Source organism: Strix uralensis, chromosome 12, assembly GCF_047716275.1.
Source record: "Strix uralensis isolate ZFMK-TIS-50842 chromosome 12, bStrUra1, whole genome shotgun sequence".
NCBI classification, from domain to species: Eukaryota; Metazoa; Chordata; class Aves; order Strigiformes; family Strigidae; genus Strix; species Strix uralensis.
This window is the reverse complement of record NC_133983.1, coordinates 14,401,093-14,414,550: the sequence shown is the minus strand read 5'-3', so window position 1 is coordinate 14,414,550 and position 13,458 is coordinate 14,401,093. Positions and strand designations below refer to the sequence as shown.

At 37.7% G+C, this 13,458-nt stretch overlaps 1 protein-coding gene across 5 annotated transcripts in view; it reads left to right on the top strand.

Annotated features, from left to right (window-relative positions):
* GARRE1 (granule associated Rac and RHOG effector 1) overlaps positions 1-13,458 on the top strand; it is a 60,867-nt gene that overhangs the window by 34,556 nt on the left and 12,853 nt on the right. For all 5 annotated transcript variants that reach the window (XM_074882195.1, XM_074882199.1, XM_074882196.1 and 2 more), the window contains 5 exons: positions 5,616-5,822; positions 8,182-8,322; positions 8,610-8,705; positions 8,853-9,014; positions 10,009-10,167. In XM_074882195.1, the coding sequence (XP_074738296.1) occupies positions 5,616-5,822; positions 8,182-8,322; positions 8,610-8,705; positions 8,853-9,014; positions 10,009-10,167 (765 nt within the window). The remainder of the gene's footprint in view (positions 1-5,615; positions 5,823-8,181; positions 8,323-8,609; positions 8,706-8,852; positions 9,015-10,008; positions 10,168-13,458) is intronic.

Here is a 13,458-nt window from a genome sequence, read left to right as displayed (position 1 = left end):
AGGTATGTAAGAAGCTGCCAGAAGATATGGCAGTGTTCTGTTCTTCGTGTCCGTGTAAGGTGGAGCAAGACATAATGAACTTAAATTTCAGAAGGAAAGATTGATATTAGATGCTGTGAAAATGCTTTGTAATGTTAGCGAAGCACTCGTGGATTGCTACAAAGGATAGGGAGCATCCATCATGAAGAACTTACAGAACAGGTTAAGCCTGCATCTAGCAAAACTGACCCAGGTGAAATTGCTCCTTGCTTGGAACAGTAGGATGACCTTTTGAGAGCCTTTCCTATTCTGCTTTTCTGTGATTTGAAGACTGAGCTGATTATGCTGAAATTTAAACAGTGTGATTTTTTTTTTTTTTTTTACCCTGATCTATAGAAAAGTTAATATTACATAAAACTACCAGCAGGATTAAAAAACTCACAGTGGAAGCAGAAAAATATAAAGGCTGTGCCTGACTTCATCAGAGTTCACTGACCAGAGGAAACAAGGGGCATGAAGAGTGTGAGAGGCGGTGTAATTGTTTCCTTGGAAGATACAAGGGGGGAAATACAGCAATATCTGAAGTTGCTTTTGTAGCTTCTCTAGTGGATGACTGAAAGAACTTATAACTCTGAGAAAGAAGTGAGAGATGGTCGAATGTCTTGAGTGGCAGCTCAGCAATATCCAGTACTCCAGAGCCTTACTTGAGGGATGGAGTCTGGTATTACGGAAGCAGCAGGAGGTGTAGTTCATGGTGGGGTGGGAGGACAGAACCCAAAATTCATGAGAAGTACATGAAAATGAAGCTTTTTCTATGCATGAGCCCAGCTAAGGAGAACATACTTTTCCTAAGCCTTCCTTAACAAAGGCTGTATGTTTTGAGGAGGAATGAGAAATATAAGCAAAGCAGGTTTGGCTTTAGAAATTTAGCAGAGCGCTATGGATTTTCTGAGGTGCCACACATTTTTATCTACTATAGTGGGCTCTAGCCCCCAGGGAAGTCAGTATCAGGAAAACTTCCAAGTTCTGATGAACATACACTGACTTGGATTTGGACTAAAAACCTGGATTTGGACTGTAGCAGCAGTGGGTGAGGGTTTTAATTTATTTATTGTTTAGCAGAACAGAGCTTGCTAGTTCACAGCTGTCTGCCAGGATGTATAAGGTGACTTCTCATCATCAGAGTGTTGGTGACAGATGGAGTTTCCCAAGGTTTCTTAATTTCAGAAATGCAAATGCAGATTTTTATTTTCTGCCTTTCCTTTTCCCCTTTCAAAAAGCTTTGAATCCTCAAGTGTTTTGTGCCTGTATGGGTGAGGAACAGCTTGGAAATCAGGGGGAACGAGTGCGTTTTATGTTAAGTTTTTCAGATCTGTTGTTAAAGTTTTGTAAGCTGGAAGAATGCAGTAAAACTCTGCTTCTGTTAATAAAAGTGTTAAAGGAAATCCTGGGGGGAGATTAAAACTGGGAAAAAGTTTGTATATTTCCTCATCTTTTGTGAAGTTTTGCAGCAGCCTCAGTACTGCAAAATACAATGAATCTTGGTCTAGTTACATGGAGCTTGTATGTTGTCTTAAAAGTGGTAGTAGTGACAGAGATGCACATGTTGCCTTCCTAAACAAAAGGGAAGTCTGAATTGGCACAGGCTGTTTACTTGGGTGTTCTGTTTTGTATTAAATGGAGATAATTTTTGGCTTTTATGTATAGAAAGTAACTGAAGATTTTTGAACAAGAAGCTTGTGGGACAAAAATGTCTGAGTAAATACCAAATGTAGCCTTTCCTTAACAAACATTGTAAAGCCCAATTTAAATATTTTTTTAAAATTATTATCATTCCTGTGATCTGCAGGGATTGGCTTCAGACTTTTCTGAGTTGAGGAACTGTTAGTAGCAAAAGCTGCTTCAAATCAGTAGAAAATGCTATGGCTTGGAACGCCGTGGTACTCTTGTCTTGGTCTATAATCTCATGGTCTGCTCTCAGATCTGCTAGCATTGTCTTTAGAAACATTTTGTATTACATTTTAATTGATGCTTTTTATTTTAAAAATGCTTAACACAAATTGGTTTTTGCTAAATTATAGTTAGCATTTTAGTAGTTGTCAGTATCAGATTATCACTACTGGGCTTTTAGATTGACTGTTAGCAGAAATGAGACCGCTGGGTTGCCCGTGTCCCATAATACTATAGATGTAAAGGTGCAATTTCTGCTGGAATCTAGTTTATCTTGGAGGTAACTCTTTTTCAATGAGCAGGATTGTGTCTTCCCTTTGAGGTGTTTTGGTCATGAGATCAGTCTTCTGAACTGCAGGGCATTGCTACATAGTAAAAATGAATAATATTCTGCCCACTTTCAGCAGTATGTGGTAAAGGGTATTCTTTCATAATCTGGTACACCAGTTTGAGTCATACCTCATTGTTAACTTCATTATATTGCTATTTTAATCTGGTCTCTTCAGTGGGTGGACAGGTTGCACACAGGGCTTATCATTATCAAAGCCATTAAGAACTCCGTTAAGGGAAATGGGAGTACTAGGAAACCACTGAAAAAGCATGTTGTTTTGGGTTTTTGAATTTTGTTTGTTTAGGGAAATAGCAAAAAAAAAAAAGGGAAGGAAAAAAGAAAAATAATTCTACTCATAAAATGGTACTTCAAACTTCAGGTCAGTGTTTGTATCAAGTTTGGAAGACTGACACTGGTTATTTGCTAACTTTATTAGTGGTAGCATTCAGTTTTAAAGAATCTGTTGTATCAGATTTGCTTGCCAGGGAATTTGCGTGGCAGCACTGTTTAGCAGTGAAATCTGGCAATTTTATGTGTGCACTTTGTCCAGCAAAATATTCCAGAGTTGATTGTGTGCCCCCATTAGGAAGATAATATGGGACAGAGTAATCTAACACTGTGTCTCTGCCTGATGCTCCTGTTTGTATGTAACCAGTTGGATTAAACCCATCGCCTATTTCAGAGACAAGGAAGTCTGAACTGAGACCTCCCCAAAAAGTCCCATTTGCCTGAACAGGAAGACAGATTCCATTAGGCAAGGTTACTCAGCTGCTGAGATAGATAGCTCTCCTACCTGGTAATGGGTTAGGGAAATATAGGTGCTAGAGCTGTATTTCTTGGGACAAAAAGTTTGCAAGCTGGACCTCATCGTATACGCAATAGAAATGGTACTAAGAAATGGTTTAAGAAAACACCACCACTACCAAGAAAAACTTACTAGTTGACAGCTCCTCTTTGATTACTATATAGTCTCTAGGTTTTAGTTTGTTCTTATTACGGTCTAAAGCAGGAGCATCAGACACTTCTGCATGGGAAAGTAGGGAAAAATAAACTCAAAAACGAGATGGTGGTGCTCTGAAAAGAAACACGTATCTATGCTAATAGTCTTCTCCAGATTTTGCAACAGAGATTTAGTATATTGCTTTACAGGCTTCAGTAAGTGCTGGCCAACCCTGGTTCTATTTGTTAAACTGGTGGTGGTCGTACTTCTTTCCCACAGTTAGGACAGAGTTTCAGCTCTTTGGAAGAAAAGCCTTAAGAAGTGAACTTTAAAGCAAAGTGAATTTGGCATCTGCAGTGCGTGTTTAACAGTGCAAAAATCTGCCACCACTTGGATTTCATTTTAAGCAGTTAAAACCATCCTTACCCATTTCTGAGGAAGACAGAAATAGATTGTTTTTCAAAGAAAATAGAAATTCAGTAAAGCAGATGTTACTATTTATCTTCATTGTTTAACACAGTAAATTATACTAGGAATGCTGTGTGCTGCCACTTAAAAACTAAATCATTTGTTTATTTTGAGCATTATTCCCAGGCAGGGGAAACTTCAACCTCTGTACCTTAAATATTCTTTGAAACTTAATCGGCTTGAAATTCCTAGTGAGTCCTAGTTTCTTCTTCCCTTGAGAACTGCATTGTTCGTATACTGAAATACTCAGATCACCAGTTGCCTTTTCCTGCAGTTTTCTTATAAATCTTTCTAATCTTGTAGCCAGGAAAGTTGGGAGTTTTACTCATTTTATCATTTGCTGACTGCTTTTTTAATAAGGCAAACTCCACTTTCAGAGGTCAGTCAAAGTACCAAAAATGTTTTAATTTTATGCCTTGTACAAAGAAGGGAAGTGATTGAACCAGAATGGAATGTCAAAAGGAGCCCGGATGCAATGGAAAAAAGCATTGCCACCACTGGTTCTTCTGAAGTAGATAGTTAATGCATATAACTGTTCGTGTGACTACACAGTCTTGCCAGTAAGATCATTGTGTCTGAATATTTTTATTCCAGAAGAATGTAGCTGAAAATAAGCCAGATGATTTATTTGCTCCAAGGCATGATGGCTTTGTACATTATCTGTGTATTTTAATGAATTATTCCTAAAATGGAATTCAAGTTGAGTCTTTTTTAATAAATCAAAGTCAAATATACATTTTTAAACCACTTTGTGTGACAAACTCCATAAAAGAAACAAAACACTTTGCATAGTTTTTAAATACTTTCTGTGGAAAATACTTGCTTCTCTGCTGTGTTCTAGTTAGGCTTTGTTGTAAGCTTTCGTCTGCGTAGGAGAGCGTGGCACTGAAGGTAGACGGAGCACTCCTGCTCGTGCTGCTTTGCTCTCCAGGTTGTCCTGGGTGGTTGCACTGTCTGTTCTTCCACATGTGGTGGCTGCACCTAAATAATCAGTTTGTGTGACCTGTTTTGTTTTGCTTGTAGTAACTGAGGCATACATTTGTCTTTGGTCATAATTCTCATTATCATTGGTATGGGAGAGGGAGATAAATGGGGGATGGGGACTGAGAGGGGGCAGAGGTTCAGGACGGGAAGCCCAGCTCTGGCTGGCAGAGGTGGACACCCCTTCCCCGGCACAGTGCTGGTGTTTCCCTCAGGCCAGTGAGTATGGGGAGGGACCAGCAGCCCTTCACTTCCCTGCCTTTCCTCACACTTTCCGAGTATTACATGACCCATTTCAGTGAAATATTCTGAAGAGAGGATTTGTGCCAGCGCTAGCAGTTAGTTCCTGTCAGACAATGCAAGTGACAGGGCTGCAACTTTGTGCATGCCTTCTGCAGTCACTGCTATGTTCTAAAAATGGCACTGTTGCCACTGTATTATGTGGCAAAATGTTTTTAATGCTTATTACCCATTATTGCTCTGCTTGGAAGATAAACTGCTGGATTAAGCTGTTCTGCTTTCTTTGATAATGTTTTACAATTATTCAGATTGTTGTTTTGGGTTTTTAGCATAAATTCAGCTAGGTCTGTGCACCAGTGGGTTTTGCTGTTGAATTTGTTCTTGTGATAATATGCTACTCCCATTTTTGTATTGTTTCATGTGCTTGATATTGCTAAGTAATTTAACAAGCTTTTCATCTTCAAATAACAATAACTTCAGTGCAGAAGTAAAAATGACATGGAATCAGTTTGATCTCCCCTTAATTCATAGAAACTAATGCTTAGTCACGGTCTACCTTATTTTAAGTAAATGTTTAATTATCATGTGTTACTGAAGCGTTATTTTAATAAAAAACAGTCTGAGTTTAACTTAGTTCCTTACCCCAAACACTGAACAAAAAGGAAGAGGAGAAGCTTCTGTGAAATCTTCTATTTGCTTGAAACTGGTTTGTTTCTTCTCCCACAGGTACTTGGGCGATGTTTCTTGACAGTGATGCAGGTCCACTTCCAGTTCCTGTCACAGGCTTTGCAGAAGGTCCAGCCAGTGGCACACTCTTGCTTTGCTGAAGCTGTAGCTCAGGAGAGAAAGAATGTGAGTGGGGCTGGAGCCTCAAACTTAAGTCCCACAAATGAGCTAGAAGATGCAATAAGATCATGGAGAGGAGCAGCAGAGGTATGGAGTTCTTGCTGTAGTGACACTATATTTAGTAAAATGTTGTATGTTTAGTGAAACCTAAATTCAGGCTGGATGCCCTAATAAAGGAAGAAAAGCTCTGATTTTAAAGACATGCTACATTTTTTTACCTGTATGGTGATTATACTGTCTTTGCCCTGTGTAAAGTGTTCTTTGTGATGTGTTTGTATGTAAGGAGTGCACAAACAGTGGAAACAGCTTTTTGTTACTAGTAACAAATTAATAATTTCAAATGTGGTTTGGCAGACAAGGCGACATGTAACAAGTCGTTTAAAAACAGCCAAATCTTGATGAAAAATAATTTAGATAATGTCTATTTCTCTTACATTTTGAGTATGAATTCTATTTTATACTTAATCTTCATGGTAACTTTTAACACTTCTGTCTTCATGCTGTTAAGCTTGATGTTGCTTGATCCATCAATTGCTGGAATGCTAATTGTATTACTTAAATGTACCACTCTCTGGACTTGTATTTTCACAAACACTTGCCATTTGTGGAATCCTTACTTATCCTGACAAAAAAAGTACTTTACAAAGGCAAACAGTTTTCTGAGCTTTTCTGCTTTCCCTTGCCCTGTTGAAGTCTGCAGAGGGATAGGTCAGCATGGATTCAGACACTGAGTGCCTGATTTCCTTAAGTTCAAGTAACTTGGACCATGTGCTTTTGAAGTCTTAATTTGACAGCCCACACAGGCACATTAATCAGCTTGACTGGGAATCTTGTCAAAGTTTCCATTTATCAACTAACATCTGCAAGGTATATGAAAGCAAGCAAGTTACCTTTAGAACTATGAATGCAGAGGAATTGTAATTTTTACTACAGCATAAATTTATTTCACTGGATCAAATAGGGATTTGGGAGTGCTTTAGGTGTATCACAGATAATCGTTAACAGGTCTATTCCTGGTATGGCTTTACGTCTTTTGCATAAAAATAGTTAATTTTATGTTTAGTATACTTAGTTTCTTAAAACTGTGTCACAATTTCTAGAAATACCCTGCAATTGCTATCAAGTTTGTTTAAAATGTTTTTAAAATTAAACTTGGGTTTGCGGAATCTGGGACATGAACTTTCTGTTTTTACCTCCGTAACGGCCCACTTCAGCTATTTCTGTTAATAAAACCTGTATTTTAAAACAGTTTAGTACAAGTATTACACTAATCAAATCCTTTATTAAGCATACGTGGAGAGGAGAAGGAAAAAAATACAGATTCCAGAATAACAATAGAAGAAACTTCTCAATTTTTACGATTGACTAAAATAACTAATCTGAAGTATTTGTGTGGGGGTTTAGGATAGCATAAGAAAAATCTGTGCCCTGTAAATAAAAAAAATATCTTATAACTGTAGATAGACTAATATACAAGTCATTTTGATAAAGGGAGATCTGAAATACTGAAATCTTTCTAAATTTTTACTTTGTGGAGTGGAAGGCAGTCCATTATTTCCATATAAAATCAGCCTCTTTGGCAGGAGAATACACTGCTGTTTCAGAATAAAGTTTAAGATGATACTTTGTCAGTGGCTCAAAACTATTTTTCCTTTTTAAGATTTTTTTCACTTGGAGAATGCTCTAATTTTGTGTCAATGAGGTGACCATTGGCATTGTACCAAAAATCCCGTTTCAACATCCTGCTTTAGAGCAACACTTCTTCCTAGACTGAGAAATAAGCCATACGTGAGGCCTTAAATGCAGTTGAGAGTAGGTTTCTGTTTATTTTACCCTGGTCAGTAGTGTAATATTCTACAGTTAAAACGAGATATTTGGCTTTTCATATTTCTTACTTTTCAAAATCATATTACATAAAGCTGTTATCTTGCTGTGCTAAGTTGACCTTAGCCTTGTGTGGCTCTTCTCAAATTGCACCACAGTAATCACCCTTGATTTTATGAACTATATCTTCTTATGTACACAGGAGTGTTTGTACACATGATTAAATGTATCTTCTGTTTCTGTGGCAAATAATACCCTTTACGTTGAATTTATAAGTCCCTCCTCTGGTAAGCACAGTCATCATGTGGCCTGTGTAACAGAATCCTTAGTCCTGAGAGGGAGCTGAAATAGTAACAACAAACAATGTTGAATTAAGTTGCTAGACAACACCTATATGCCATACAAATTACATGAGATTTGTACTTCCAAAGTAGCAGGAGAGGTTTAATAAGTTATAATAAATAATCTTGTCTAGATCCTTTCCATCAGGTGCTGCTTCTCATCTCCTTTATAATGTTTTAAACTCTGTGGGGTGGGTTTGCTCTTTTTAAAAAAATTTAATTAAGCTTGGCCTTGTTTAATGTTGAACCTCCTTACCCTGGATCCTTATTTTACGTTACAGGCCACATCTCGATTGCGAGAAAGAGGCTGTGATGGATGTTTGGCAGGAATTGAAGTTCAGCAACTTTTCTGCTCACAGAGTGTTGCAATCCCTGAACATCAGCTCAAAGAGTTAAACATGAAAATTGACAGTGCTTTGCAGGTGAGTTTTTAAAGTCTGCTGCTCTCATGAGTGTGTAGTACAGTCAGTGGGCCCAGGAATGAAATAGGGAAGGAGTATGTTACTGCAGAATTACATCTCACTGGCAGCCATGAGGTATTTGAGAATTACAGTATTGGGATCTTGTATGATAAATGTGTGTATGCCATAGAACTGAGCAGGGTAAATCTATGTAACAATTATTATATATGTATCAAGACACAATGACTGCATGCTTGCTTTTACTTGCTGATATGCCTGCTCCATCTCAACTTTTTGTTCAATGTCAGGCTTACAAAGTGGCTTTGGAGAGTTTAGGCCACTGTGAATATGCAATGAAGGCTGGTTTCCACTTGAACCCAAAAGCTATTGAAGCAAGTCTTCAGGTAGGATCTGCTAAACCTGCTCTCTCTTTCATCCCTCCTCACCTTGAGAATAACTATTTAAAAAAAAAAAAAAAGAAAAAAATCGGACTCATTAAGATTCTCTAATGTCTTCATTTCTTTTAACTGATCTGTTCTTTTATATTTCAGGGCTGTTGCAGTGAAGCTGAAGCCCAGCAAACAGGAAGGAGACAGACTCCACCCCAGCCAATTCAGTGTGAATTGCCCACTGTACCTGTTCAGATAGGATCGCATTTTCTGAAAGGAATATCTTTTAATGAGTCTGCAGCAGAAAACCTGAAGCTGAAAACGGTAATAACCCTGAATTTAACCACAGGAGAGAAGAAAACAAGAAAGAGAAAAAGGAGAGGGGGGGGGGAACGGGGGGGGAAAAAAAAAATCAGAGTAGAAGTCCTTAAAATTCAGAGAACAACTGCAGTAGAAGTTCAGTGCCAAACTTGTATTTAAAAGTGCATCTTTTTAGCCTGACTTCCTGTGGAAACAAGATGTTGATAACATTGTAGGTCCATGCCTGCCTGCTTCTGATAATGTTTTAACCACCTGGGCAAATTCAGTCCAATCTGAGAGAAGCTTAGGAGTCTAAGAGGTAATGAAGCTTCTGTGAACTTCTTGAAAATGGGTGGGTTAGGTATCAAGAAGTGCAGAGGGGAGCGAGCCCTTACAGATGCACCCACCAGGTGACACACTTTAGAGCTTTTATAATTTTTGGTGCCAAAATAAGTCTGGCCCAGCCCAGTGCTAAGGGAGGTACTTGAAAAAAATATTTTGTAATAAAGCTCCTTTTAATGTTGTCTTACAAACTTTGATCAATTTATAAAATAATAATTTAAAATTGTGGAGAAGTTAATTGTATTTTCAGTCTAAAGGAATGGGGAAGAGTCCATTCAGAAGTAATCTGGGCAATTTTAATCAGCACTTTCACTTTTTTAGGTAAGCCCAGTTCATTACTCCTGAAAGAGTTGAAACAATCCACAGCTCAAAATACTGCTTTTCTGTTGTCTTTGCAGTGCTTTTTGTAGTTTTGATTAAACCGTTTTGCAAGAATATAAGCAAAAATACTCTTTATGATTTTGGAGGAGTATTGTGTTCCAAATAGCAGAGACGGTCTTCCATATTTCTGTGCTGCAGTTGAGCTCTTCTAGTTATACAAGACTGTTCAGAGGTAACAGACATTATAGTTGTTTGAAAAATGTGTAGAACAATAAATACATATGGAAGCATTGGTGTTAACATTTCTGAATCGTGTGTTTAGTATGACAAAATTGTTATGATTTTTTCTTTCCAGCACACAATGCTGCAGTTGATTAAGGAAGCTGGATGCCATAATGGACTTACACCACGTGATGACTCTCCTGTTACTGAAGTACTAAATCAGGTTTGCCCTTCCACTTGGCGAGGAGCCTGCAAAACTGCTGTACAATTGTTATTTGGCCAAGCTGGACTGGTAAGTGACTATGAATAGGCTTAGCAAAAAAGGGCTACTGAAACATCCTGAATTGAAACTAGACATTTGAAAGAGTTTGGAAATTAATTTCCAGTGTCTTACTTTGTGTTTCTCCATTTTTAACACTGCAGATAACCTGATTTAGGAGCAAAATGTATCTTTGTAGAATGCAAGTTTGTAGATGATATCAGGAGAATGTACAGTGTACTTCATAGTCTACGTTATTAGAGAGCACGTAAGAAATGAAACTTCTAATTCATAGTGAAATAGAAAGATTTTCAAATCTATAGATGACCGTATTAAAAACCATCACCCCTCCCCCCACTTCTCGTAGATTAGCTTTAAAAACTGCCTTTTTTCCACTTCCTCTTTGCTTTGAATGGAAGCTGGGTTTCCTGCCCACCATAAACCAGGAAGTCCTCTGCACCAAGTAATGCTAGCTGACATCTCCAACAGAGGACTAATAAAATACTTTGCTGTAGACATATGTGTTCTTTAGAAACAAATCCCATGGATTTTATGGTATCTAAGCAGTTGCTAAAAATAGATGCTTGGAACATACTCTGATAAAAAAATGCATTTGTGCTCCCATAACTAATTGCTGTAATCTCTTCATTTAATAAATTCATTTATTAAAATTTAATAATTCATGACACATAGGTTTTTTGGACTACGGTGAGTCTTCATTTGACTGGACAAATAAAATGGGGGCAACAATGCAATAGGATAGGAAGGAAGTGCAAGCATAAAGGTACACTGTAGCCTATGGTAGTTTCTGTCAGGTATTCTCTGAATCATCTTTAGCCTGCAATGAGCTAAATGCTGCTTGTTGATTCGTATACTAGTATTTGTTCAAGGTGATGGCAGGCCATCAGGACTTTGTAACTAATTGTAATTTTTGATGAAAGGATCCTTATTGCTACATACTTTATAAATATTACATTTTTCAAACAAATAGCACAGCTGAAGTGACTTTCCGTCCTAGTTCATTAAACCATATGTTTTTTGGTACGGTTAATAGATTCTCCAATAATGGTGAATGACAAATTGTAAGTAATACATTTGTCAGATATTTCTACTTTAGCCTTCCTTTCATATTAGATATTCTCTTAATATTAAGTATCTGTTAAACAAGTGGGTTCAAATCATGCTGGAATTGAACTGGTTCTTCATGTAAAGAAGACCTGTAAGAAGGTAGTGCATTAACCACTTTGCATAAGGAAGTTCTACAGGGAGGCATAAGAAGGCGGCGGTATCTTCGCAGGGAAAGTAACTGTGGAATAGTAGGATTGATCAAATTTCTACTTAGGTGTTTTCACGGAAAATACATACTGAATATTAATTAATACAAGAAGAACTAGTAAAAAGGATATGGTTAAGTGGGATTTTTGTCTTCACCTGCCATAGTTCGTGGTAGGGTGCTGGGAGTCAGCAACAAAGTACAGGATATGAGGCCAAGAAAGAAACTGTTTCTCAGCAGCCCTATGGAAGTGTGCCGTAACTCGGGAGGAGTTGTTGGCTCCTGAGTGTCTAGATGAGGAATGCCTTGGAGAATGCTGCACCTCCCACCACTTCCTTTCCAGGGGGTTTCAGGGTTGTGCACACCCAAGTCCTGCCATGATGAGATTTGGGGAGTGGCCCAAGGCACGGTTGGACTCAGGAGTCTGGAAATCTGGTGTCCCTCAGTCTAGACATAACTGGTTAGACCTGCTGGTAATTTAAGTGCTGATATTCTTCAGGTTTATCATAGCATTTGGAGAGTTGTCAGCATACAACTTCTACGTTCTCCCAAATGACAGTGCTGATATAAGGACTATTACTTGTGTTGAATCATGAATGTCTCCAAAGATTTTTGCATGAACCTCAGGTTCTGAAAGTAGCAGGTTTCTATCTTCAAAGACACAGTAATGAGCTGTACACATGACAAAATACTTGCGAGCCTTCTCTCCATTCATTCTCACTTTGATTTGCTATAATTTGGAAGGGTGTGAGGGTTGAGGTTTTTCTTTATAAACTATGTGCTATAATTTTTTTTTACAAGATTCAATTATGCTTGTATGTAGCCTCATACAGTAATGAGAAATTGTAATTTGCTGCTTTAAAGCATTCTTTGGGTGGAGACGAGAGAGGAAACACCTGTAAAACAAGAACAATAGGTGTCTGATGCACAGGAAGCTATCCTCTAAGGACCCACCAGGCGGGGAGGGAGAATGTGTTTATTTTAAGTTTATTTTGTGTAGAACTCAGATAAATGAATCATGGGACAATATTACATAGTCTTTGGTTTACTGCTTTTAGAAACTAAGCTCTCTGCATTAGTTCAGAATTGTGTGTAAATTTGTAATTTAAATGTCAAATTAAAAAATGAACATTACTTGAGTCTCGCTATCTTTAGCCTGTCTTGCCATGTGCCTTTTCAGAAGAAACTCATTAAGAGTAGAAAGCACAATGAGATGTGACTTAGTTTGCTTGGTTATTTTAGGCTTCAGTTTTTTTAACACAAGAAATAACTTTTAAAAGTGCAGGTCTTACGTTAGCATATATATTAAGAATTGTATCTTCGGATTTGGGTCAGCTGAAGAAATCTCTGTGTTGGAGTAAAATTAATGTGTATTAAAATAGTTGAATTCAGAGGATGAGTGGAAATAAAAATTTGAATTGGCCTCATGCAAATTAATGAAAAGGTTTAACTAAATCTCGAGCCATCTTTTTTTGTGCTGGTAGGTCTTTCTGAAGCAAAAACCAGCATGCATTGCAGAAGCACTAAATTTCCTAGTAATGTTTAAATCCCACGTTGTAACTCTGACCAAATATTGGGAAACATAAAACTTTTTTTAAAGGGAAAAATGAAGATATGGGGGAGGAGGGAAACACCCCTAACAAAGCCCAGACCATGAGCACTACCATGCACCACTACCAGAAGGTGATCTAGGTCTGCGCAAATCAGAATTTTAGTTCTGACTTACAGGTCTGAGATGCTGACAGTATTTTTCTTGGGGGTTGAGAAAAATCACTCCTAAGTTCATCTTTCCTTATCCCAATGATAATTGCAATATAGCTGAATCACAGATTACCAAATTACATAAAAGTAAAATGGTACAAATACAAGGAAAAAAGTAATGGGAGTTGCCCTGTTATTAAATAAGAAGTATTTTCACAAGTGGATAATAGCATGGTGTTTTGTCACTGGGCTTAGATGTGTTTTACAAGTTTGAATAAACTTGGGCAAATGCTTAGAGTCAACTGGAGGAAAATAAGGCCTTATGCTAAAATAACAGGTGCAAAATAATT